This window comes from Phalacrocorax carbo, chromosome 7 (genome assembly GCF_963921805.1).
Source record: "Phalacrocorax carbo chromosome 7, bPhaCar2.1, whole genome shotgun sequence".
Lineage (NCBI taxonomy): Eukaryota > Metazoa > Chordata > Aves > Suliformes > Phalacrocoracidae > Phalacrocorax > Phalacrocorax carbo.
The window spans coordinates 20895963-20923843 of NC_087519.1; the positions used below are offsets into that span (position 1 = coordinate 20895963).

General features: G+C 37.3%; 1 protein-coding gene across 2 annotated transcripts in view; it reads left to right on the top strand.

The window, feature by feature from the left end:
* The window catches only part of UBE2Q2 (ubiquitin conjugating enzyme E2 Q2), a 49346-nt gene that overhangs the window by 13435 nt on the left and 8030 nt on the right, over positions 1 to 27881 (top strand). Inside the window, exons 2-7 of one of the 2 annotated variants that reach the window (XM_064456751.1) lie at positions 3307 to 3411; positions 9893 to 9997; positions 11654 to 11710; positions 13803 to 13943; positions 22047 to 22131; positions 27402 to 27462. In XM_064456751.1, the coding sequence (XP_064312821.1) occupies positions 3307 to 3411; positions 9893 to 9997; positions 11654 to 11710; positions 13803 to 13943; positions 22047 to 22131; positions 27402 to 27462 (554 nt within the window). The remainder of the gene's footprint in view (positions 1 to 3306; positions 3412 to 9892; positions 9998 to 11653; positions 11711 to 13802; positions 13944 to 22046; positions 22132 to 27401; positions 27463 to 27881) is intronic. The other variant, XM_064456752.1, reaches the window with a different exon arrangement.

Below are 27881 nucleotides of genomic sequence, written 5' to 3' on the forward strand. Positions count from 1 at the left end.
AATGGGGCCTTTTAGCTGCTGAGAATTAATACTAAAGTAACTGCTATTCTAAAGTTCCTTTCATGAAATGTTCTCTTCATATTTGGGAAGCTTGTGCTCCTTACATGCCATAACACAAATCCATCTCTTCTCTATAGGATGCCGATATGGAAGAAAAGGCTGACTTAATTTTCTCAACAGAATTAGCTCATGTGAACTTTGTTAGACCTTACAAACTACAAGCTTAGTTTTTAATTGCATGCTACGGTGTTACAAACTCATGAGCTTGTTTATATCTGAAGATCAGAATGTTTGAAGTTTGTGTGTGAATTCTGTATTTCAAAATATAGTGACTCATATCCGCATGAAACTCAGCTGTTCCAAAAATACAGATTATTACAGATCTAGAGAAACTTAGTGCCACTTATGTTTTTAAATTAAATGAACATACTTATTGGTAAGTCTGAAGAATTGAAGTGTTGCAATGAACTGGATATTTGATGAACTTGCATTTTAAAATTGAGCATCTGTTGTTGAAAAGATAGAATATGCAATTAAGTATCCATATTCCAGAAGTCTAAAATTTGAAATATTTTCTGATGCAGGTGAGTGAATATGCTCACGCAGTGTTTAAGAAAAGCCTTTCTGATAAATGAATTGTTCCCATTCATATTTCAAAAGCTAAAGCAGACTAAAAATTTGAATACTTAATTCTTTCTAGGGTATGGTAATTTATATGTGCTATACAGTAATAATGCAGGCATTATGAAATCTTAGTATGTTTTCTCACACACTGCAGGACTTGCTTTCATTGCAAAAAATGGAATGGGTTGGAATGAAAGCAAAGAATGAGGAAGGGCTGTCAATCAGTATAGAAGGCCATCAGCATGTTCAAGTAACCACTGTAATGTACTTGAACACATACTGGGTTTGTTCAGTCATCAAATCTGCACTCTCAGTCATGTCCCTGTCTGACAAAGGATTTCCTGCAAGATTTTTTGAGAAGATTTTTGTATAGGCTCCCAAGACTGGGAGAGATACTAATTGCAGCCAACAAATGTCCTACTCTGGGTTTGTCATTTCATCCTTCTGGTGGAGAAAGGAGAAATGGAATTGTCAAAAGAGAATATGGACAGTGAAGAGCTGACCTTCATTCTGTAAGCAGTCTTCAGATTCCAGATAAAATTTAGAAGAGTGGACTGATAGACATTTATCTTTTATAAATCATTGCAATTCATAGACTTGCTTAGGCCTGGATTAACATAATTAACAAATGCTTGATATTTAAAAAAAATAAAAGCCAAAAATACCTGTTAGGAGAATGTGCATACACAGTCCAAATGTTGGCTGTGTCTGGAGAATATTTTTATTCTAATGAGTCTGAGGATTTTAAGAAGCAGATGGCTCAATGAATCTTGGAAGGGATTTTGCTTGTTCTCTGTATTTTCTGATGGGAATGTTGGCATAATCAAAAGTCATGGTGGCAGTGTTTGGCTTTCTCTTAACTTAATGAGCTGGCCAGAGACTGGTCTCAGAAATTGATCTTTCAAACAAATCTTCAGGCAGTAGGGACACGGTTAGCAGTCTCCCTTCGGATATTCCCCACTGTGCATAAAGATCCAGTGTGCAGTGTGCAAGTCTTGAGAGGTAAGAATATTGTACTGTTGCAGAAGGCTTTACAGGTAGGTTGAACGTTATTAAAAATGAGTCAGATGTTTTCAGTACAAAACCTGGAGTATCTTTTGTGAAGGGTAGCTCCTAAAAATAATAGTTTAGGAACCCAGTGGCAGCTGTGAATTTAAACTTGTTTCTCCAGCAGGGATAGTCTTTCAAGAGTGTCTTAAGTGAAACTGAGGAGGAAATACTCTTTTCCAAGGTCCTGTATTTGGTAAAGGAAGAAAGTGCTTAAACCACACGTAGTTACCCATCAGTTTGCCTTCCTTAGCCTTTAAAATCTTGGCAAGCTGAGCACTGGACTTCCTTGATAGACATTTGAGATGTTAGCATAGATAAACGTTTCTGTGTATGGTATGTTTCGAAGTGAAGCTGAAAAATGTAAACAGTTTGTCTTTTCATAAAGATACTAGAAATATCATGTGTTCTTCTAAGGTACCTTTAGCTATGATTTTAAAGAAATATAAACTTGGGAGGGGGATTGAGTTTGTTTTAAAAATAAGTTTATGCAAAGGCTTCAGTTTACAGGTGGGAATTTTAGACCTGGAACTAGAACTTCCCTTGAGTATGCTGCCAGGTGGGAACTCTGCTGTGATAGTCTGTTTTGCCAAAGTTGATGTCCTTTATCTAGTAATATTGTTTCTTTTATGAGGTTCAGTGCTTCAGCTACAAGGTCAGTTAGGAAGTAAGCTTCATATTATTAAAAGCCAATTCTAACATGTTTGTATCTTTGTATCTTTTTTTTCCAGTTTTCAAATGGATAGTGTTCTCCATTCTAATAAAGCCAATATCTTTCAAATGGCAGAACCTAGTTTAAGTTAGGAAGGTCTGGGTTTTCCTTTTGGGACTTACACTTTGAGAGCTTGCTAAGGCTAGGTTTGCTTGGGAATCACTAAAGACCAGACAGTAATACTGACAGGCAGCTATGATATCTTCCTTCTGTGAAGCTGCTTACTGCTGTCTTGAAAACTATAAAGCAAAAAATATACAATGCAATCAAGAAAGAGTATGAATTTGTAAGTGTGGTGCACATTTTGGAGTCATCTATTAGAGTAGCAGTAGGAACCTCGACTCTTAAGTATTGAAGAATGAAGCATGATCTGTTGTCTCTGGAATGAGAGATATTTTCCTTTTAAACTGCAGAGAGGGAAGTGAGTGGAAATTCCCTCACATCATTTTGTAGGACCTGGGGATATGAAGATAATATCCAGGTGATAAAACTGAGGTTTAGCAATTTGTCCTCAGCTACTAGAATTTAATTGAATGGGTAAGAAGTGGAGAAGGCCTTAAATAACTAAAACCAAAACAAAATAATCCAAACCTGTCGATTATATTGAAGGAATGCTTACTGTTGACATTGATATAGTTCTATTCTTTGACATCTACTACTTGTGATTCCATTTTTTTGGTAATAATCACCTGTACTGCACTTCTAAACTTCGCCCTCCTGTTCCACCCGCCTCCAGGGTTCTAAACTTTTCAGCAGTGTTTCTTATGTATGTCCACCATCTGATCAAGATGAAAATAGGATGAAATTTTAGAAGAACCAGTTGGCTGGATTTCTTTGAACTTCTCTTGTGTTGCCTAAAAGTGCTGTGTTTTTTGTTTGTTTATTTTTGGGGTCTTTTGTGTGTTTTTTTTTCTTTTTAACAGGAGTCTTACCCCTCTTCATCACCAATATGGTTTGTAGAATCAGATGACCCAAACCTGACTTCAGTCTTAGAGCGTTTAGAAGATATTAAGAAGAGCAATACACTGGTGAGCAAGTGTTTTGTTTGTTTTGGGAGTTTGTTTAGCTTTGTCACATTAACAGGCAATTAAATTAGTTCAGTTTTGGGGTTATTTCTGGGGTTTTGTAAACACAAGCTTATCTTCCAAAAACATACTAACCAAAAGTAATCCAAAAGATTTCAGTCAAGGAGGAGATGATGACTTAAATGCTTGCTCTTTAAAAGAAGTTAGGTTTCAGCCTCAATAATTACACAGTTTAAGGTTTTCTGAAAGTAATTAAACAATGAAATGCATGAGAATGTAGAACAAACTACTGAATAAAACAGCTCTTGTAGTGTTTTCTTTGCGCAGACGTCAATTACAGAGGCAAAAGCTTTGTGTTCTTGAGAATGTATATTCTCTGAAACATGGCTGTAATGGTAATTCCTGGTTTCAGTAAAGACAACTAGACCTGATAGCTTCTGATTCACCAGAATGTTCCTGAGATAGTGATAGGTTTGAACAGTGCTGTGACTTTGGACAATTGCTATTTAAAGAAAATCTTTGCACAGATTCTAATGGTAGTTTTGCATTTCAGAAAACTGTCAGGCATTATATCTTTCTTGAGTACCTTTTTGATGTGGTGATAGGAGCTCTGTGTGTGTATGTGAGTGTGTATATATATCTGTGTGTATATATACTATATACAAAATTAACTTCCCTTTTTATGCAGGAAAGTAAGTGTCTGTGAATATTACTTGGAGAAAAGTCTCAGTACAAATGTACTTTCTTCCACAAAGAGCAGTATTGTAGCCTGCTGACAAATTCAGTGATTAAAAGTGTTGTTTTTCCTCTCCAAATTCAGCTTTGTGGATATTAAATAGCCCTTAAGGATGATCTTTAACAGAAAATTTTAACTTTTTTTTTTGTGTGTATAGGAATGCATGCATGTGATGTGTACAAAACAAATCAAGCTGCAGAATACTGCTGCTTGCATGGATTATGTGCTGGGCCTACTATTTGCCTGGTTTTGGAAAAGTTGGGAATGTTCTTTCTCACTAAATCACTTACCTGTATAGTTTACTGGGATAATGTTAAACATACATGGCCTTAAATAAGGACGTATAAATTTCTTTTCCTAAAGAATATTTAGGATGTGTTTGACTTCTAGCAGAAATAATTAGAAAACTAACAACCAAGTGAGAGTTTTCATGTGCCTTGCCACAATTAAAAACAAAGGGGCATTGCAGAGGAACATGAGTGTTTTAATATGTTGTGTTGGATCCAATTGGAGGCATACATATGTGTATTTTCTTCTTATAACCTAAACTTTAGACTAAACTACTTTTTGAAGAATGTTACAGACCTCTTAGTCTTTCTGCCTAGAAAGACATATGACAGTATAATAGCAGAAAATATGGCCAAACCAACTTTTTTCTTAAATACACTTCTCGGAAGGTTCTTCAGCTTGAAGCTGTGACTAGTAGCTTCAGACTGAAGACTTTAAACAAGGTATTTCCTGTGTTTAACTACCTACAGGTTTGCTTGCAATAGGGTAGAAAGCTTTATCACAAACATGTATAGGACTTGCTGTCTTGAATTACATATGCACATAGACTGCTTATGTACATTGTAAGAAAACAGCTTCTGATATCAAGATTGTACTTGCCCATGTAAAAGCTGATGGATTGATGTAATAAACACCTGTGAATGGCCCATTGGTTTCTTGGGAATCCACCCCACATCATGTTATGCCAAGATGAAGACAGACAGGAGTGGTTGAAGAAACAGATACTTATACTACAAAATCTGACTTTTTTGTTTTGCTCAAAAGCCTTGGCTTTGTGTGGTTTGGGTTTGTTTTTTCCTCCCTACAGCTTTTTGTGTTGCAACTCCCTCCCCTTCAAGGGCTTTGGAGCAATTCGCACACACACTTCTTGGAGTAGGGTAGAAAAGGATAAGGAACTACTACCTATAGAAATTCAGAGACTTCTGATTTATCACACTATCTCCTAAAAAACGCACTTATTTTGATACGCACTTATTTGATTCTTAACAAGAACACAATCAGCAGAGCTAACATTAGGTTTGGAGGTTTTAGCTGCTTGACTGTTCATATTGAACAAGTTGCAGTCAGCAGATGAAGGGGCTATGGAATTCTGTCTGACTCGTAGTGTCTCCTGAATTCCCTTTCAGATCCTGAAAATCATCATTGCATTAGACTTGGTGGGTAGCTGAAACAGACAGCGGTTGTGCAATGCAAAAGATAAATCCTGCTTCAGTTTCGTTCTGTTTAATGTCTCAAACCTTACTTCATGGGTTATTAAATACAATTATACATGATTTGGATGTTTGCATTTTAAAGGCAATAGTGAAATGGACTTAAATTCAGGTGGGCAGCTTTAATTCTCACACTTTCCAAACATTGAGCACTTAAACTTGTGTGGAAGGCTTAAAAAGTATAGAATTCCTGGCATAAGTGTACAGCTTGGATAAGCTGCTGTCCGTGAGCACGCTACTTCTGTACTAAAAGTTTAGATTTACTCTCACATGATGGCATTTTAGGAAAGAATGTTGGCCCTTGCAAACTACAAACATGGCAGCAACTAATTACGTATTGGGGATCATAGAGGCAAAATGCAGGAAGAAGCTTTGCTTTACTTTGTGAAACTGCCCAAGGCTGCTGAATGTGTGTGATGCCAACAACTGCCACAGACTACCTGACAGAGAAGTAGGGGCCCCACTCCAAATGACAGTTATTTCTTCCCTCTGGTTTCTCATCAGCACTTTCCTTCAGTGGTAGGCTAAGACTTAGTGATTCATTCATTTATTTTTATATAGATACAGACTCTGTGTGTATATACATATGTATATAGACACTTGCAGAAGAATACGTATGTGTATACATACGTATGTGTGTACTTCCTCAGTCCCTGTTTCTTGGTAGTCAGAAAAAGAGGTGCTTCATAGTGAACCCAGCACTATAGTAATATTAAAGTTATCCTAAAACTGTTAATGCTTTCATACTGCATTAGAAAGATCTCTTCATGCATAAAAAGGCCTAATGTAGGATAGGTTTCAGAAAAATTGTTATAAACTGTTTTCAGATTTGTAAGATGTTAACATAGGAAATAAAAAATTCTAAGAGGTGGTTTTGTGTTCTAAAACAGCATTATGGTGTCCATAAGAAATACCAACTTATCAGAACTCCTGAAGCATTAAAAGTTATATCACAGATTTATCTATTAGAAGTTAATATTTTGTTGTTTTTATATTAAATATTATTAACTTATAAATTTGCCTTTGTATTTGGTCACTTGAGCATTTACCTTATGCAGGCTATTTACATTGCTCGTTTAATACCCTGTGCATTCTAGTTGCTGTATAATTTCTGCTTTAGGCAGTTTGTATTCCACGGAAACTATTGGTATACTGATAGCCCACTTTTCTTCAGTAGCAGCAAAGTAGGTGTGTTAAGCATTCATTTTACATTTGCCAAACATTTGAAGTTAGCTTGGAAATTAATTAATACGTGGCAGAAATCTGCTATTCAGTCTATTCATGTACCATTAACACATACCAAATCATGCTAGGCCCTCCTTAGAGCAGGGAGTTGGATCAGATGGCTTCCAGATATGCTTTTCAGCCCAAATTATGCTATGATTTTTCATACATGTGAGCAGAGCATAAGGGATAGTGGTGATGGTGGTCCATGGCAGAAGGATCAAGGGTATGACATGAATTCCTGTGGAGGAAAAACATAGCAGTAAGGAAGAAGAGTTGTAGAGACAGGATCAGCTTCTCACCCTGTGACCACCTTTGTAGAAACTGATGTCAAGTAAAACAACTTAGCTATAAAAATGAAACTGCAGTTTGACAGCTCAGATGTATTAAGCTACCCCTGAGGTGCAGACGGCTGCCAAGGAAAGGGGTCCCGGCTCTCAGCTGCACATTCCTGCCTCACCCTTTATGGTGAAATTGGTGCTTGTGTGCTGAAGCATATCAGGAATTGATCTGCCTCAGAGTTTGCAAGCTGCTGCATGGTTGTGTGATCTCTGGTGCCAGTGCAAATGAGAAGGTGAAAATGTGCTGCTGGAGGCAGGGAGACACGTTTTCAGGCACAGTCACTGTGTAATTTGGTCCTGGTTGTGCCAGCAGTTTGTTGCTTTGAGAGTGCTTGTGGACCTACCTCACAGTGGTGCTGTGTTCAGAAGGAAGTGAGGGAAGCTTATAATGTGCTAGGTCCTGTCTGCAAAAATTCTGTCTGATTTCAGTTCAGGTGTCAGGACTTCTTATGAAGAGGATGGGGAGTGGAGGAAGCAGGCCAGGAAGCAGTTATTAACTCTTTTCCCAGCCCTTAACTGTTTGTTTCTGTAGAGACACATTTAATATTGTGTTCAACTGCTTTTCCAAGCTTTGGACCAGCCAAATGCCTGTGGTGGTATTCTTCCACCATTCAGATTTTTTTGTACACTTCACAACAGATGTAAACAAATTAATGGCTTGCCTGGCTTTACATAGCTACGTGAGGAAAAATTACAATTCCTCAATTTTATAATTTATGCTCCAACTCTCCATGAGGCAGTGTTGTTTGTGCAGAGGAAAATTTTCTCAACCAAATGTGTAGCAGTGCAACTTTAGGCATCTTGCACGTACTGAGAATAATAGTTCTAAGACCTGTGGTTCTATCTGCAAACTTTTTGATTGATTAACCTGCCTCCTGCCTGCTAAAAGATTTCGTGTTGTTTCAGATACCCAGGAAGTTTCAAACAGGTGTAGAGTCTTAACACTGAGAAATGTGATTGTTACAGAAAGCTCCTGGCAACATAAACTATCACATCTCACATATATACTCACAAGAAATGTGTTGCTGAAACACCAGTTCTTCTGGTGTCATCTGCTTTATTTTTGAGTTAAGGATGACAGTCACGAATGATGCAGAAACAGCAAATGCAGTGTGATAGAGAACGTCATAATTCTTGTAATGCAGGCTCGTATGTCAGTTCATGGCCTTCAATGAATAAATAACATTCCTGTTAAACAGGAACATTGAATTCTACTGGAGAAGGGAAAAGCACCGAAGCTTTCAGATAGAAGAAAGGCAGCATTTGCCTTTCCCTGCTAGTGAGTTGGGCTTGGAATGAGTTCTTAACCCTGGAGAGGCTGAATTTTCACTTGCAGTAGGGTAAGGTAAGAGCATTTAAACTGGCCAATAGCAAGGCTTTAGACATGTAGAATATTTTGGAGTGACTAGATTTTTCTTACATACCTTAATTTATTGTCTATTTTAAGAAATACCGTATACAAACACCAAATAGTGTGGTTTGAGGTATCATTCAGGATAATACAGTCTATGGTGTACATTGGTTGAGGCTACATTGCCTGAGTCTCCCTCCTTTGTGGAGAGATACTTAAGGGGAGTTAGGGTTGCTGCTCTAAGTTTAACTATGGGTAGTGTTGAAGGATATGTGTACAGAAATGGCTGTCTTGCAATGCTGCCTTCTATAAGTGGTGTGCATGCTGACCTCTATAAGTGGTGAGACAAAATCCCTTTGGTATCTAGAATAAAAGTTGATAAATGATTGTATAATTTTGGCAAGCTTCTTCTAGGGTATTATTCTGCAAATAATGAAGTGTTGACCATTTTGGAAATGTTTTCTGCAGTCCTTTCTTTGTTTTTCTGACATAGCTATGCAAAGACCTTGAAAAGTTAGGAAATGTGTAGTACAGTCTCTTTTGGTCTTGGCCTTAACTAGGAATCTGAGGCTGCCTAGGGAAAGTTAAAAGTGGTGGAAATCCACTTAATTAGCATGGTGATCAAGAAACAAACTTAGTGTTTCTCTATTTCTCCAGAACTGAATTTATTTTCTGGATAGCATTACAGTGAGTGAAAGGTATTCCATATTTTGCAGTTAACTGAAAGTTGGAAACAGAAATCAGTGATAGTAACAGATTGTGCCTCAACCTGATACAAAACACAGCAAGCAGACTACTTGGGCTCTAGCTCAGAGGTTGGCTAGTTTCTATGCCTTGTGTGGTGTTTGTCTTACTTCTAATACCTCAATGGTGTACGCTAGAAAGGTATTCAGGATGTGGAAAATCAGACTGTTCCTCCTTGGTTTTTTGAAGACTTGGTTCTTGAACCTAGGAAACTGGAATGGACCAACTTGTCTCATAGAATAAGACCATTTGATTATTCCCTAGTGATCTGTGGCTGAGACACCCACACCTGGAATGGATCATGCTGCCAGAGCAGATCATTCTTTTCCTCATGACTTTCTTCAGTTGACATGAGGAGATGAAAAGGAGCCTTCTTTAGCTTGCCATGTGTTCTTGGTTTCCTATTGTGGGGATTTTATTACAGTGACTACAGAGAAAAAGAGGGGTCTTTAAACTTTATTCCAATGAGTGCAGATTTAAATGCTGTACACAGACTGAAAGTTCAGTACCAACAGGTGAAGAAAATTCAGAATATATTGTTCTGTGCTTTGGTTTAAATAGATGTTTCCATGTTTTCTTTCCTTTATAGCTTCTTCAACAGCTGAAGAGACTAATATGTGACCTCTGCAGATTATATAATCTTCCTCAGCATCCAGATGTTGAAATGTTAGATCAGCCGTTACCAGCTGGACAGGTAAGTTAAAAAGCTGTGGACACCTCTTTGTGGCAATGGAGGATTTGGTTTTTTCAACTCCAAGAAACAAGGTGGTGAGAATGATTAAACACTTTGTAAGCCAGAACTGACATATGAAGCACTGTTGCTTTATGGCGTCCTCAATCTGAATTTTATTTGCAGAATCCATTTAATAATGGTGTGATAATATTACACAATTTCCTTTGGAGTTTCTGTATCATTGAAAGGTGTGTATGTGATGCCAGCACTGTCAGTTTAATTCCCTTCTAAATATTGTTCAAGCCAATTGCTGTGCATTCCTACTGCTTCCCAAATTTACTTTTTTCCGAAATATAAATGTGATTGAACACTGTTTGCTTTTTCTTGAAGAGTGTATGTTTTACAGCGTGCACTTGGATGAACTACTCTTGATGTTTTCCTTCTTCTTCAGTCCCTTGCAGAGACATGGGATATCAAGACCATATGCTACTTTGGATAGGGAGTATCTGAGGTGCCTTGTTTACTTTTTGGGCTCTTGACAAATTAAGTGTTATGAAGGGCTGTGAAACATTCTGGTTAACTACAATGTTTTGTATTGTGCTGAAAACAGAACTAGTAACTGACAGTAACTGTTCTTTTTTGTATTTTTAATAAGATTATGATAACTTCATTTGCTTGTACTTGTTAAGATGACATGATTTCTAAAAACTGTAGCGTAACAGATGGTTTTCCTGTGGGGACAGTACTATAGTAATGACAAATAACTTGCTTAAATTTGGTCATGTGCCAAATTGTAATCCTATGGGTCTTTTCCCTCAGCCACCCACGTAGTAGTGCAACTGTAAAGCAATAGGCCCATAATATTAGGAAGTAGCTTTGAAGAGTTTTGCTTATGCTCTGAAACTCAAAAGCAAACTCATGGAAGGTTTCTTAGTTAGAAATGGCAGATAATTTGCAAGTTAAATAAGAGTGGCTTTGTAGGTCAGACCAAAGACCCACCTAGTCCCCTGCATTGTCTACAGCAGTGGCATTCCTTCTTTGCCAAAGGAAGAGTAAGCAGACAAGAAGTATATTAGAATGCGCCTGAGTATTTCTGCAGCTCAAACTTCCTGAGCTTGAAGTGGTATCCTGAAATGGAAAGCCATGAAAAATGAACTCAATGTATTTTATCAAATAATCTAATGACAATGGCTTGTATGATTCTAGTGGTTGTTGCGTCGAAGTTCTAGGTAGTGAGGCAAAAATCCATTAAGTTTTAGAGGTCTAAAGTTTGTTGGGTTTTTTCTTTTTAGAGGTCTAGCATGCATATGGATTCTAGCAGAGCCATGATCTCATTTTATGGTTAAGAGATCTTGAGTTATAACCCCCTTGACTTGTTTATTGCATTTGTCACTGTCTCAGGATAGGATATCCTTATCTGACTCTTAAGTTTCGACTTAGAACTTAATGTGAAATTAATTGTGACATTCTGTTTATCTTTGCTTCCTGCAAATATCTCTTCACTGTCATACTCTAGGAAAGTATCTTTATATATCTTTCACATTAAACTTCAGTCCTTTGCAGACCTTGATAAGAGTAACTTCTGTATATACTGCTTTCTCTTTGATAGTAGACTTCTTGTTTTTGAAAGGAAGGAACATATGCACAATTTATGCAGAAACCTCATTGTTGTTGCAGAATGGAACAACAGAAGAAGTTACATCGGAGGAGGAGGAGGAGGAAGATATGGGTGAAGTATGTGTATATATGAGGTTGTTATCCTAATCTAGTAGAATTCTGGCATTTTGCTCTGCAGTGGCTGGCTAATTATTAAGCCAAACTGTAAAATGTAATCTCCATAGAGTTCAACAGAAAAGATAATTAAAAACTTGGATGTTTACCTTAATGTCAGCTTTCACTTCAACCAGCAAAACCAGTGAAATTCTCTTTGTAAACCTAGATCTCAGTTGCGAGGTACTTGGATACAGAGCATTGGACATCTGTGCTTTAGTCAAATGGTACATAACATTGTGCCAAATCAGTAAGTTTGCATAGTTAACTCCTATTTCAAGCAGCATATGAACTGGCTCAGATACAGTTGGAAGTGCCTCCCAAATCGAAGCAGACTGGCTAAGAATAAATCAGTTTGCTGATTTATTGAACAGGTGAGTTAGTTTTTAACTATAATACATAGCAGAAAATGGAAGGACACGTGAAAGAGATATGCCAAACTTTAAGGGGTGTATGTCACTGTCTGGCAATACGGTGCTCCATTTAATGAGCTTTTTACTGTGTGAGAACCACCCCTTTCAATTTCTTCTACAACATAGTAGAATAGCTCCAAGATGCTTGCTTTTTAAACCACTATAGATAGCCTTATAGAACTGTCCTGACTACTTCATTTAGATTTTTAATGAAGAAGGTGTATAGTAAGAATGAGCAACTTAATTCTTTGAATAGAAGGTCTTCCTTTAGAAAAGATGTAAATTTTACCCGTGTTCTGGAATTAATCTGAAACACTCTCTCTTAAACCATATTTTGCCTGACCCAGACCACATTTGTTGGAGCCAGAGTTTCTGTAAAGGTAATATGTACACTCTTGTATCCTGCTGCCGCAAGGCTCTTTTTGCTTGCAGACTTGTAAGTAACCTTTTGTGCTCTGGGTCACTTTAGACAAAAAAAAATAGTCATGTCTGTCATTATTAATAAGCTGTCAGGTAGCATTGTATATGGCACTCATATCTTGTAATCCAGTCCAATTTCTAAATTGTAAATCAGCTTAGGGTTCATAGGGCTATATCATTATTTTGAGAAACATGAGCATTTTAAAGAATACTGAGTCTTAAATCTGTTACAGTTGGAGAAAACAGTGTTGTCAAAGGCATCAGACAGGTGTACTTCGTAATACATAAGACATCCTTGAATTCGCATTTATGGCCAGGTTTTCCTGCTATGTAAACAGATGGTGCATGAAGAGTACCCACAGGTGTGGTGGAGCACTGCATATTAGAGCGTATCTGGTAGTCATGTACTCGTAGCTTGCCGGTGTGGCTGCTGTAGCGCTTCCTTTTTCATCTCAAGGTATTTACATCCTTCCCCTCCTCTCCACAAATAGCACTTGAATCACCTTACATGCAGTTCTCTTAAGTTCAGAGTGCTCCTCTGCAACAGGATAACCTGGTCTCAGAACACAGGGTGGAAGATTTTTTCAGTGTCTTAGTCTAGAACTCAGAACTGAGATGTTGGCTTGTGTGATCGAGATATGTGATCACATAATTTTGTTTCATATTCTAATGTTGCATCTAATCTTCAGCTGAAATTGTTCACCTTAAATAAAGTACATGTAACTTTCTAATATTTAACTTTCTTGAAGGAGTACTGTAGCCCTGAGAGCTATGTTAATCGTTGTTTGGCAGAAGTGTAATATAGCCAGGATGATAATCGAAAAAAAGAGTCTGTTTTTAGAAACATCTTGGAGACACCCTAAATTTTTGTACTTTTGAATTCTCAAGCTCTGTTCAAAATGCCTTAATTTTCTGTTTTCTACCTACCTTAATAGGCTAATTCACTACAATCCTAACTTCTCACAGAGGTTTTATTGTGCTCATTTATGTGACCAGAAACATGTGAATTTGGGTCTCATTTGTATTGTGATGGGTCCCTACGCTTCCAGGGAATACTGGTGGCTTGAGAGAGTGCAGTTAGAACAAAACAGAAATGGCATCCAACAGTCACTAATACATAGCACTGTGTGGTATGTGACTATCCCTAAATGCCTTTGGAGTGTGTTTCATTGAACAAAGAGCATAGTTAAGTTATTTACAGGGAATTTTCCTCTATCCCATAGGACATTGAAGATCTGGATCACTATGATATGAAGGAGGAGGAACCAGTTGATGGGAAGAAATCTGAGGATGAAGGCATTGAAAAAGAGAACCTTGAAATCTTAGAAAAAATCAGAAAAAATCAAAGGCAAGATCACTTAAATGTGAGTTAATGATTTGTGTTTTTTCTTTGCAATACTTCTGGCTTTAAAACTGAATTGGTTTTCAGTAAATAAAGCCTGCTGTTATGCACCCAGACATAAATTAACCTGTAGCTGACTTCCAGCATATATAGGACAAACGTCTCAAGTTTTGGGACCTAAATAGTTCTTTCTGGAGAAGTTTGAATAGGCCAGCTAAAATTCCAAGGTAAATGGACTCATATTTCATGAAAATCTTTGGCACAGGAAGTTAGTTGTCAGCCCATATCCCACAGAGGCACAAAAACTACTTCAAAGCACTCTCATTCAGCCTGGGAGAATGCTGTCATAATTTCTTTTGTCAAACTGGGTTGGGGTATTCTTGACATTCTGGATGAAGAAGTATCTTTTAGTTTTTCACTAGGGTCAGGTCTTACCTGTAAATCCAGGTTTCATACTTGTTAGTGATATTTAACTGGTCATCCAATTTCCAGAGGTATCTATTTGGTTGTTCCCCTGTCTCTTGCTTGATGCCTTTATGAACAGTAGTCCTCCTTGCAGAATCAGCAGAAAGCATCTAGGTTGTAAGCATGACTTTTGTGGCTGAGCTCTTACTAAAATAACAAATAAAGCCATATAAAAAACTGCATTAAATGTCATGGGTGACCTGACATACTTAGTAAATCCAGGAATTTGTGCTTTAAATCCATTTTATGAGTGAGTTTGTTTTTCAGTAATATCTAGGCCACTTGGAAATTACTGAAGGGTTTTTTTTTTCTTTGCCAGACGTAAAGCAAGGGACCTTCAGCAGCCCTGCGGCTTTATTATCATAGTTTTCTGAGTGATCCTGCCAGCAGGCAGTTTTAAAAAACCTGTTTGTTCTCCAGAGGTTTAGAAACATTTTGTCACTAGTGCCAAGTTCCAGAGAAGCTTCTACTTCTCCAAGGTGCATGTAGGAGGGAATGATGATGTCATACAACCCTAACTTTATTTAGGCTGGCTTCCAAAGAAATCAAAACCTTTGTTTCACAGAGGCTTGAAATCTGTAATGCATGAAATTCATTACTTCTGTTCATGACCAATGTCAACCAAAGGTAAGGGGTTCTAAAACTTTCATAAGTCACCTGTACAGAAAGAAGGTGCCCTCTACTGTGTGAGCTCATAAGTTCTTGCATGCTTTTTGGCAAGTCAGCAGACATCTGTAGATCATGTCCAAACACAAGAAGTGCTATTTATTATTAAGCTAATAGTTGAGCATGTGAAGCAGTAGTTAGGTACAGGGGAGGGACCTGTAAGTAGTTAGGGAAGGACTAAGATTTAGTATTGGTATTAGGGAACACCTGGATTTTTGGCCAAGAAAGCAGAATCTTGTCTGTTTCTTGTCATGAATTAATGGCCCTAAATAATTTTAAAAACTTCTTGGTCTTAGTTAGTGACACTTTAATATGGAAAAGAGATTCAGTTTTTAGCCATTTGGTTTGCAAAGAGAATAAAATAGAAATGCTTTTATCAGAGTTCTTCAACTACAAGTCTTCTGCTTCTGTCCCAGTGATCCTCTAATATGACCTGACTGCAAACTTGTCAAAAATTCCTTAGACTTTTATGTTCTGCTGAAATAGGCAGAGACTGCTCTTTGATTTGTGTATCAATTCAGGTTGTCTGAAGCAAAGTGGGCAGTAATCATTACCCCTTCAAAAACAAAAAAAAACAAAAAACCCAACACAAAACAAAACAAACCCAAGAAAACCCAACACCGAACACCGCTCCCCCCCCCCCAAAAAAAACAAACCCCAAAACAAAGCAAAAAAACACCCCAAAACCTGATCAGCATGTCACTATTTAAAAGCAGGTAAACATAAGGTGCCAAACTGCTTTTGCTGTATAGTCAAGTCTGTTTTAAGACTTGACTAAGCATGAACACAATGATCACTTACTGCTTTTGTTTAAACTTAACTACTCAGAGTTTGAGAAGATGCCTGTTGAGATTCTATTTCTGTATTTATTAGTCAGACCTAATGGTAAAGACTCCTTAATTGTTTAATAAAATAAATTCTCTTTCGGTCTGAAAGGCATGGTCTTTACTGTCATCTAAAACTTTGGTTGAGAAAAGGTTTTTGTAGTGTCAACATTACTCCTAGGTGTGGAAGGCCTCTTAAAACTGCAGATTTTCTTTTGCTATCTGTTCTTTCCCATTTGGCAAATATTGCCGTTCCTTTTGCTTTTTTCCTCCATGTCTAGTGGAGCTGAAATGAATGCTGCTGGTTTTTGTTTGACAAGAGCAGATTCAGCTTACATAATAGCTGTTTCTCATGCCAAGACACTCTCGTTGATGCTGGTGCATAAACAAGGTCAGCTGAGTACAGGGAACAGGGTATTCTGCTGCTGCTGAGGAATCGTGGTATTTTTGTGGGTCACCAGAAATAGCTGCGCTGCTTAAATTATTTCTCAAAGGACTTGTGAGGGTTTATTCTTAAGTGCTGAAGAACTGAAAATAATAGCTGCACTATTGACCTAGGAAAGATCTAACCTAGTAGCATTTAAATGCCCCTTTATGCTGCCAAAACATGGGACTTTTAAATAGAACATGTTAAACACACTTTAAGGTAGCAGAAGTTTGCTCAGTATCCTAACATAAAGCAAACTTTAAATCTGTTCAGCCCTTCACAGTGGGTTTTTTAAAAGGACAGTTTTGAGTTTCACAAACATAAATCTAGTGGCTAAACATAGTCTGGTTTTCACACAAACTACAGGGCTCTCTTACTTTCCTCGACTGAGGAAACAAAGTATACCAAAACAAAGCCATGCCATTTACATGCTTGTTCTTGGAAAAGAGAACGTTGAAACCTAATCTAGGGCTTTGAGTAGCACCCAATGCAACCAGAAGACTTTTCAGTTTCTTTACGCTTTCTTTGGCCCAAGTCCATAGGTCATTCTCTCTCCCTTTGGCTGAAATGTAGGCTGAAGCCATGGATCACACTAAAGGTTTTTTCATAGGAAAGAAGTGTATGCAGTCCTGTTCTCACATGTTCTTAACAGCTTAAAGTCAGTTTTCTGCTGCTCAAGACTTTTGTCATAGGACTTTTTAGGGTTTGTGTGTTTTATACAAGTTAAGAATATGTATCTACTAATTTTGTAAACTAGCTCACTTCCTTGGCAGTATTCCTAATCCTATTCTTGCCGGCATCAGGAAATAAACTTAAATTTGGCTTGCTGTACAGTACATAACTTGGAGCAAGAATTAATACTTCTCTTAACATTATAACAACTTCAAAGAACCACTTGCTTACTGGGAATAAAAAAAGGTCTTTGAACTGGAGTAATTAACTTCAAATATTTAACAACTTGCTGCTGCTTGCTTTTCAGAGGTCTCTCCCCACATAGTCATTTTAGAGATTAATGCTTTTCTGATTTAGATAACGCTATTAGCTTTTACCACTTCCTACTGAGGAGTTTATGCACTTTCCTTTAGAAGTCTCAAACATTTCCACTTTCATCTTCAGATTTTTTGAAGTCTAAGGTGTCATTTCCATTTTCACTCTAATCCTTGAAGTGAGTATGAATCTATTTTAACTTCCGGTAATTAATGTACTTTTGCAGAAATACTGAGAAAGTTCAGTGACAAAGGAGCAAACTGGTATTCTTTAGTTTTTTCGGTCACTTTAGATTTTATTTTATTATTGTGGAGGAGTTTCCATTCTTTGTGGGTATTTTTTAGCAGATAACTTTTAGTCTTGTGGCCAGATTGTCTGAAGTGTATGATGAATGAGGCAACTTACTGTACTGTTTTGATGTGTGACAGGTTTTTTTCTGGTCAGATGGAAAACAGGCTCTCTGGTCTTTGTATTTAAAACTGCAGTGAACTTCACCTTCTACCTCGTAAGTCACTTAAGGAGTGGACTGTAATTGTGTTTGGAGGGATTGAAGGGGAGGAGAAAATGTCCGAAGGACAAAAGCTGAGGCTGCAAAACCTATCTCGAGACTTAGTGCAGCAGGCAGCTAGGGCAGTGGCATGTGCTGTGCTGATTTCTGCACGGTTGGGCAGGTCCTACTGTCTTACAAATGCAGAAGTTCTGAAGTCCTAGCTTTCTTAGAAGTTGCTGAACTGTTCTATAAAGTATTTTACTCTAATTTATACATTCACACTAAAATACTAATTAAGGATAGAAACAGTTCTGAAAAGTACAATGCATACACCGACTTGGACCAAAGTTTCATGTTTCCAACAGTGGCAGAAACACATCCTTAGGGGAAGAGTTTGAGATCAGGACAGTCTTGTACTGGTGCATCTTATGAATATTTTTCGTTTCCAACAGTTCTAGCCCTGGGAATTCCTGCACCAGGTGTTTGTTATTTGCAGCTCTCCTGTGGCAGGGATTTCTCCAGTTTTACCTGCTCATTGTTCTGGAGAACCACAAGTACACTTGTACAGGAGAGGATGATCAAGTGAGACTTTTTGTGCCTATTGGATTACTTAATAGGGAAAGAGTCACTTGAGGCTTGTCTGGAAGCTCTTTTAACTTCTTCAGTTTACAAATCAAATGTCTATGCTTTTCTGCTCTTGGCATCAGTGCCATATGACAGATACCTGTCAGATCCCATTATTGACTAGTTATTTCTAAGGCAGTTGTGACTGTAGGTCTTGATCTCACAACTGGAGAAATGGGAGCTTTATCCCCCTTGGAGTGGTAAGTCCCATGTTTCCAGAAGGATACTCAGTTATTTATATCTGAGTTCAGACTTTGAAATCATAATTGCATATAGCGAGGTATTGAAAGTTGAAGTTTTCATTTTTAGTACCATTATAGTCAAACTGAACTCACTGCTCCACTACATCATGCAATGGTGTGATTCAAGTAGTACTCTCTTCTAAATGACACTTTAACAGTAGTTATTTAAAAAAAAAGTGACGCCAAAATTAAAGATTTTGTGTTTCAGAGCAGTGGTGTTTGGCATTAAGGTTGCCATCAGGTATAGCAGTTAATCTCTGCAGGCTTCCTCTTTGATTTCTTCCAAGGGTAGTCCAGAGCATGTAAAGTAAGGTCGTGTGCTAAACTTGTTAGGTTAAGCTTGCTAGCCTTTCTCTTGATCTCAGGTTGCTGGTTTGCAGCCTATTGATTCTTTAGAATAGCAAGTCTTAACTATATTTAAAACTGCTATATAAGGAGTGGTGAGCCTGACTAGAACCTCCTAGGAAAAAAGGGTGAAAAACACTGTTGTAGACAAAGTCTACTGAGGCTAGCTTACACACACTAAAATTAACCTTTCCTCCCCCCCCGCCCCCTTTAAATACCACTGCAGCTTTTCAGCAGTTACAATGGCACTCAGGAGTATGCGGGTGTGTTAAGTTTTGGTTTTTAAATTACTACACTACAGAAGACACTTAAATTTTCATATGCAAAGGTGAGCTTCCAACATTATATACTGAAATTTAGTAGCTTAATTTGATATAAATAAAGATGCAATGAAGAAACTAGTTTTCCACAGGATGCCTTTGAGAACCTATGTTGTTTTAAAATTGCCTGTATTTAGAGGTTGATATTCAGTGAAAAATATAAGAAGAATCCTTCTTTCACTAAGCAATACAGCAGATGAGGCAAGGATATTGCACAGCTCTGCACAGAAGAAAGCCAAAATCTTGACACTTCTCTCTAAAGTTTCTTTCCTCCCGACTCAACAGTTGTGAGTCTTAACAGTAACACTCAGAGTAGAGGTCTGAAAAAGCACAGCAATTTTTATAGAGAATGGTGGTTAACACTGAATTGTGTTAACTTGTTAAGTGTAATGATTTCTTTTTCAGCTAATCTGCAAATAGTGGGTATAAATAGTAGTAATCCATAAATGACTTCTATAAAAAAACAGGTTTTTTTTCCATAAAACTTCGTTCACTTGTTGTTAAAGGAAGAGAAATCCCTTTTTTGTGTGATACTGCTCTATAGACAGACGCTTCAGTAAATTGAGAAATTACTTGTCTGGAGCCCTGTCCTTATGTAGCTTTTGTTTAATCAGATGAAAGGAGTTGCCTTTTATTTGCATATTTAATTACAAAGGTCATTCTTCATACTGTTCCGTGAAGAAAAACTTGTGGAATTTCAGTAATCTGCATAATTAAATCCAGTGGAATATGAAAATGAATAGCCTAAAAGAATAGTCTACAGATGATAGTTAAGTATCTTACATGATGCTGCTGAACAGAGAAGACAAAAGAGTATGTGGAGACTAGCATCAGGTAACTATTACTGATATTTAATCCTTGTAAAGAAATAATTTGATCCTACAATTAAGACCTTGTAGAATATATAATATGACTGTTGACTTCAGGCAAACAGGGATGATGTTTCAGGTATTAAGACAATGGTCATAGCTGCTTCAGATTCCTCCAGAAATACTTCTGACACTTCTGTTGAAAAAGGATCTGTCTGTAGATATTCATAGTGGCTGAAAGGAAACTGAAGAAAAAATGTCTTCCAATTTTTAGGTGGTGCAGGAAAACAGACCCATAAACTGTACTTCATACAGGAGGCTGAAGTTAACTTTATTCTAGGTGGGGGCTTTTTTTGTGTTTGGTGGTGGGTTGGTTGGGGTGTTTTCCCTTCCACAGCCCCGGTCCCAAAAGCATGCTGATGAGCCACATGTATTAACCTGGATTTCAGTGGGAGTGACTGAAGACCAAGCAGCAACAGAGAACTGCATGGGTCTCATAAAATAATCTGCTGTTGAGAAGCTGACTGTTGGTGAAAACTGAAGTTTCACAGCATTAGGGTTCGGGCTGGTAGCTCCCTTACCTTGTTTGGAGTCTTCATTCCTTTTCCATGTTTTGAATTTTGTAATGCTAGTTTTTTATCTCTGTTTTCCAAAAAATCTTGAATGTAAAATGGTTTTTTGGGTGGAATATATAAGCAGGGCAATTGTGTACACCTAAATTTTAGTAGCAAAATCTTTCCTGTTAGCATTGGCATTGAATTGGAGAGTGTAATCTAGGTATGCTTTTGGTGAACATGTTATTCTAAATAAGCACTTTAGTTTTTTAAGAGGAAAAAGCTCTGTTCTCACTTTAAAGCTCAGAAAATCGAGGCAAAAGTTAATACCCAGAACTGTCAGCGTTGTGGATGTGTGCAGAATACAGCTAGTAGAGCAGTTGTTGATGTAAGTAAACATCAGTTCCTTCATAAATGGTGTGTTAATTAGTTTGTCAATAACTGGTGGTTTTTAGAGCCAGTCATATTTTAAATGCATGTCACTTAAAGCTATGTCGGGGTTTTTTGAGTTTGTTGTTTGTGTGGGGTTTTTGGTTTGGGGTTTTTTTTGTTGTTTTTTTGTTTTGTTCCGTTTTTTCCTTTAGCACTGTATCTCAGGCTGAAAAAGCAGGTTCAGAAATTGTATGCTAAGTTTTCCATTGCTTTAAGATGCTGAGTAATACAGAACTGAGCTCTAAAAGAATAGAAGAGGTTTCTGCCCTGGTTGCATAAACCCCAAGAACTATGACAAATCACAATGAAGTATTTGGTCTTTTAAGATTTACTTACCTTAGTTTACCTCTCTAGGCGTTCATTTTTTCACTCTATTGCAAATAATAGTGTTGCTTTTGTTCTGCATTTTTCTAAATATATTGGTTGGCCTTACTTCATCCAGAAGCTGGTGTTCTATAGTGGATGCTTCCCAACTCTGTACCTTTTTTTCATAACCAAATAAAACCATACTTTGGAGAAAACAGCAAAACCTTATGTGCAGAATCTTTTTATTAGGATTAGTCTTATTCTTCCTTCCAGTGCATAAGAGCAGAAAGTAAAAGGAAATATTTCCCTATTAGAAACATACTGTGGATCCATCTTGGAAATCAAAATGCCAAAGATATTAAACTCCTTTACAGAAAAATATGTCTGTTGGACCTTGGTTAAAAGTTTGTGTCACCTGTACAATGTAGTATTCTATATTAATGTGCTGCTTTAGAGGGAGCGTCTTGTTTCTTTTGACTGGTCTTCACTCACTAGAATATGTAACTTTTCAGAAATCTAATACAGAAATTCATATATTCCAAATACCTTCTAGTTAGTGTAACTTCATAGTGGAAATAAAGCTGTTTGATGTGAGTTACTACTTTTCACTTATTTGGAGTCTTTTTTGTTGCAGGGTGCAGTCTCTGGGTCAGTTCAGGCTTCAGATCGACTTATGAAAGAACTCAGGGATATATATAGATCACAGAGTTATAAAACAGGTAAAATGCTTCAGATTTCCCTTCTTAAAATACACTTCAAAAGAATTCTCTTGGCAAATACTTCCGGCTGCTCCTTCTGTATTTTCTTTTTGTATGTATATATGTGCGTGTGTGTGTGTGTATGTGTGTGCACATATATAAAAAAATAAAAATACATAGATACCTACATTAGACATAATCTCATGATATAAAACAGTGTATTTGTGGAGAAAAAGGAAGCCAGGATGCATATCCTTTAAAATATTCTTCTCTTTTGTTATGTAAAGCTTCATACGAGTTAATAGGGTTGGTGTAACTATGAGAATGGTCTTGGGGTGGATGTCTGCAAAAAAACTGCTCAAGATTACTGCTGTGGGACTTCTTGAGTCTTCAGAACTACCTGAAATTCAGCTAAAATTGTAGGCAGGGCAAAGGCTTTGGCCACTACTGGTGGGTAGTACTGCTCACAATAATATGCTTGCTGTAGAGGGATTTGTGTTTGATAACGGAAGGTTTTGTTATTGTACAGGATTTAACCTCAGTGACACTACTGTACTTCTGTTATTTTGTGAGGGTGTTAATCTGATCCTGAGCTCCATGTTTTTCTTGGAATAAGGATACAAATGGCAATAGAAAGCAAGCTTGTCTTTTAAATTTGTTTTAATAATAACTACTGATGAGCTTTAGGTAGGTGGTTCGCTGTTCTGTTTTCTCCAAATAAGGGCTGTATCTAAACTAGCTCAGCAAAGGAATCAGTATATTGAATTGTCTGCGTGTTGCCATACAAGAAGTGGAAATTACGTAGGTTTCAGGCAAGTTGTATTCCTATAGGCCATCTGAGTAGAGAGCTCCATCACTGCAGCCAGGTATGAGAACCTGGTGCAGGCCAGGGTGGGAATAGGAGGAATGCTAAATTAGAAAGTCAGCCTAAACTTTAATCTTTTACTTTTCTGAGCTTCTCCCTTAGCCTGTTTCTAGTGGGCCTAAGTCTCACTTGGAGGCTATGGCATTTTAGTTTGTGCATAAAAGGGCAGGGTTGAAGAGACAACAGACTCCTGTTTTGATTTGCTGTATTTACCTTTTGGGTAGTTTTATGTGCTGAAGTACTGTGGGGAATGTTAAAATGTCTGAAGTATAAATTTGATTAGGTGGCCTAGTGCTGATCTAATGTAGCCTACTTCTTTTAGGCTTTATTGCAACTGAGTGCATGCCAGCGTGCCCTAATCACCATCTATCTGGTAAAGAATGGATTAGTGGATCTAAGGAAGAGGCTAGAAATAGATCTGTATTAAGTCATGGGGGATGCTTTACTGCCCATGTATAATCTTCAGGGCTTGTTTCTGTGGTTAGAACAAAGATTGGGTATAACAAACCTGCTTGACTATAAAGACAGTATGGTGCTTAATCCCATAGTGGTACTGCTGGAGGCACAACCAGGACCCCCTATAATAGGTGTAGTGTGAGTGAGGATTTGAGTTGCTTAATAATGCCATTTCTTAGTTTTAGATTAATAACAAGTCTTAAGTAGTTGCAAAAGACTGAACTCCTGTTGTAGGAAAGCATACTCTAAATGATGAGGAAAAGTAAATCTTGCTAAACTGTAAAGAAAGTTGAGATACTAAAGGATGAGTATAGTAACTTAGTATTAGCTTGTGACACAGGAATATGTAAAAAGGCAGCAACAGGATGCCTCGTGTCAATCTCTAAAACATGTTAATGAAGTGGCACATGGAGGTTGACACTACAAAAAGTGATGACAGTCCTGCTTTGAAACACCATCATACTGATACATGTATTAAATTTTGGCAGTAAATTATGCTGGCTGTTATAAAACTTAGCTAGATTTATTCCATATGGCTTCATTTAGTCTTAGGATTTGAGTGAATTTAAGTACCAGTTCCTCTCCTTTGCCCAAAACTCCTGCTTTTATAGCCTAGTTCTGTCTTTTGTTTTTCGGTAAATGTCACTGTGTGAGCAGGAGCATGGTAGATAATTGACTTTTTTTAAAAAATGTGATCTTTGATCTGAGTACTTGCTCCATGGTCCATTTTCCCTCCTTAATTTAATTTTTTAATATTTACACAGAAAGGGAACCATTGTGAAACTTAAAGGTTCTAGTAACTGTTGCAAGGTAACTTAACATTTTTTATTTTTTGTACTGTAAGCCAGAATATCTAAGCCTGATTTTTGGTTGCATAAGAATCACTTTGTTTAGTGTGTGTGAGGTTACATGTTTTCAGGGTTGACAATAGGACAACACTGGGACTTCTGAAGTGACTTCTTTTCTGTTAAACTGTTTTATAAAAAAGTAGCATTAAAAAGCACTGTTAGGGCTTCAGCTATGTGTGTTTATTCAAAGTAGTTCCTCTAGTGATTGAAATATTACTGTTGGAGTTCAAGCAAAAGATGTCCAAAAGCTTGCTGTCAACAGGACAGTTGTTTATCTACCTGGAAAAATCTAGGTGAAGAACTATTCTTAAATAAAACAGAAAACCATTTTCTTGGGAGCTAACAGAAGAAAAAATACTCCAGCAAATTAAGATATTCTGCCCTAAATTAGACAGCATTTCATTAACCTGTTTTGATAATACGAGTCACAAGTCCTCCAAACTAAATTATCTCATTCCCAAACACCAAGTTGGAGATTTGGTTAGTTCATATGGAAGAATTCACAAAGGTCTTAACATAATTTGGGAGGGGTTAGGGAGGGAGGGGGAGGAACAAAAATTTGGGGATATTAAAGGAAATATTTTCTGTTCGTACCTTTAGCGGCGGTGTTGCTCATATATAGTGTCTTCAACTCACTGCTTTTGTTGAAAGACTGTATGGGATTTACTTCTTGTAGTAAAGTTGATATAGGTAAGATGTTGCCTCTATTTTGGAAGGGGTTGTTTTTCTTCCTACCTTTTAATCTCATAATTTTTTGTTTGCTTCGCTCTTCTGTGTGCTTGCTCTTACTTCATCGCCTCTATGGATCACCTCTTAGAGGAATAAAACAAAAAATCTCTGTGTTTAAGTGAGGGGAACATAACTTGATTCCCTCCTCTACCTTAAGGATCCCTCAGAAACTGATACTAATCAGATAAATTCTTCCTGACAGTAACTTTTTTCCTCTCATTGCCTAAATCAAGAAAAAAAGTGTATGACCTGGTCCCAAATAACATCTCTTGACTATTTAAAAAAAAAAAAAAAAAAAAACAAAAAAACCACAACCAAACAAACAAAAATCCCCCTCAACTTTGGATAGTGTTGTTAAGAAGCCCCTGTCTCAAGACAGTGAGCAACCCTGATGCTGCTGCTATTCATGAGGACACGCAGATACTATTCAGCTCAAAATCTGGGTGCTTGAAAGGTTGATTAAGTAGCTTCCTGTTCTGTTAAGGCACATTCTAGTCAGTCCTGAACTGTGCATATCTCTGAAGAATCCTTTTACAGCTTCTGGTTTAGGTATAGTACAGCTCTTAAGACCAGCGAAAGTTATTCTTCTGGGGAAGCTAGCAAAACATGTGGACCTTGATAAATCATGAAATCGTGGAGCTGAAGGACTGGTACATGAATTCTGGGTAAGAGCAGGACTTTTAGGGTGATGGGAAGAATGCAGGAATAGGGCTAGAAGCTTAGCGACTAAACAAGCTGATGGAAGTTCTCTTGTGATCTTCCATTATTTAGGATATTGCCAGAATCCTTACTGTAACTCGTCCTGTTGTCTGTAAGAACTATTTTACACTCATTCTAGGTGCCAAAGACATAATACTGAGAGGCTGCTTCTTCCAGTCTTTACTCCCTTTTGGATATAGGAGGAAGAAAATATTCTCTATGCAGCAGTGGAATAGATTAATCATTGATAGGAGTTGACAATGAGCAGAGTTCTGAATGTCAACTTTTGTTGTTACATCAAAGCAGAACAAACTGAAATTCTTACACATTGTGACTTCCACTTATACTAAGGGTAATTGAGAAAATGGTGTCCTTGGATCTGGAAAATTGGAAAAAGCCCATAATAGCTCCCTCTGTTCATCCTCGAACAGAAAAGTGTGGCATCTCTGAAGCAGCTGCTGATTAAAAGGGACATTGAGAGCACAGCGAGTAAGTTTTCAGACCTACTTTGTTGTCCTAGACTTAGAAAAATTTGAAATCATTATTTTGGCTGCAGTACCCACTTGTTTGTGGCACTGTGGTGAGGAGAAACAAGCATGGTTTCTTTACCTTGTTTACTGAGTTTTGGAATGCTTTGGAAATAAAGGTGTCTGCACAGCTTGAAATGTCATTTGTACTTCAAATGCTAACACTTAGAAGTTTCAACTGCAAGATAATGTATTCTAGAATAATAAAACTCAGACATGAATACTGTAAATCCTTGGAGAAAATGTGGTAACTGCGGTCTGTTGGTTGTATAGCCTTGGAAATCCTAGGCAGATTCCCTGTTTGCATGTCTTCCAAATAATTACGTCAGCAACAAATATGTCATTAAATATTAGCCCAGGAAACAAGTTTAATCATAGCTGTTTAGTGTATATGCATGAATAGTTGTGGTGGAAGAGATTAGACTTTTGAACATCACTGATACCTTCTTCTAAATCTTGTCTGATGGTTAAAGACTTACTGCTTTTTCCTGGGCTGTGTGTGAACTTCTGCAGAACAGAACCTTGAATATACAAGAAGATGGTGGATTTCATCCTTCCCTTTGAGTGAAATGCATAACTGTTGTTTAACATGCTTAAAACAAATGGATCACTGAAAATCACCAGCTGGCTTCCAGAGACAGCTCTTTTTCTGATGCATCTTTCTGACTTTTTTGTCAGCTGTTGGGAATGTGCTTCATTCAATGCAGTTATTGCAGTTATCTTTTTCGTTTTTATTATTTCTACTCCATACACTGTCCAGTGCCTTGTCCTGGTCTGCCAGTACTGGTGAGAACCTGTGAAATGCCATGCTGCATACTCAGACTGTGTATTAAGTGTTTTAAAAGCATGTTGGTCATGTACTGGATATAAAATACACTGAGTACTAAGCAAGCTGGATTTGTAGCTGTGGAAAGTTTGAAGGGGAACTTGAGATGGGGGAGAAAAACAGTTTGATGTAAATTTTTTTTTATAGAAGTGAAAATTTATTATTTTTTTTTTCAAAAGCGACTAGCTCAGAAGTGCTTCTGTTACTGGAGGAAGGAGGAGGTGCCTCGGTATCAGTATCTTATCTATTGCTTACATCTACTGACAGTGTTTGTACTTAAAAACAAAGTTTACCTTGTTAAATGTTTAGTACATAATTAATTCTATCTAATATTTCTACAGGGATATATTCAGTGGAACTGGTAAATGACAGCTTGTATGAATGGCACGTTAAGCTTCTAAAGTAAGTTATTAAAGTTTTTTTTCATGTTCTGAAGAATCTGTTTTATTATTACTGCAGAGATTCTTACTGTTGATAAACGAGAATCTCTAGCCAGAGCATATAAAATAGTGTGTGGTGGCTACAATTCTGGTATACAGAAATGCATATAGAGGTTGAACTGTATTAACTGAGCTGGCAAAACACCAAACTCTCTTTGCATAGCCAACACAGTGTGTATTACCATAACTTTCATTACTGTTCAGTTCTCTTTCCAAAACTACTCAAAAATGTGAAACCTTCAATGATGAATTTTTTTTGTCTGGATGGTTTTGGTTTGGTTTTGTGTTTGTTTTTCATTTCAAGGAAATGCAACTTCTAGTTTCATTCAAGATATAACAAGGAACAGAACTGTCTTAGTGTCATTACTTCTACAGTTGAGC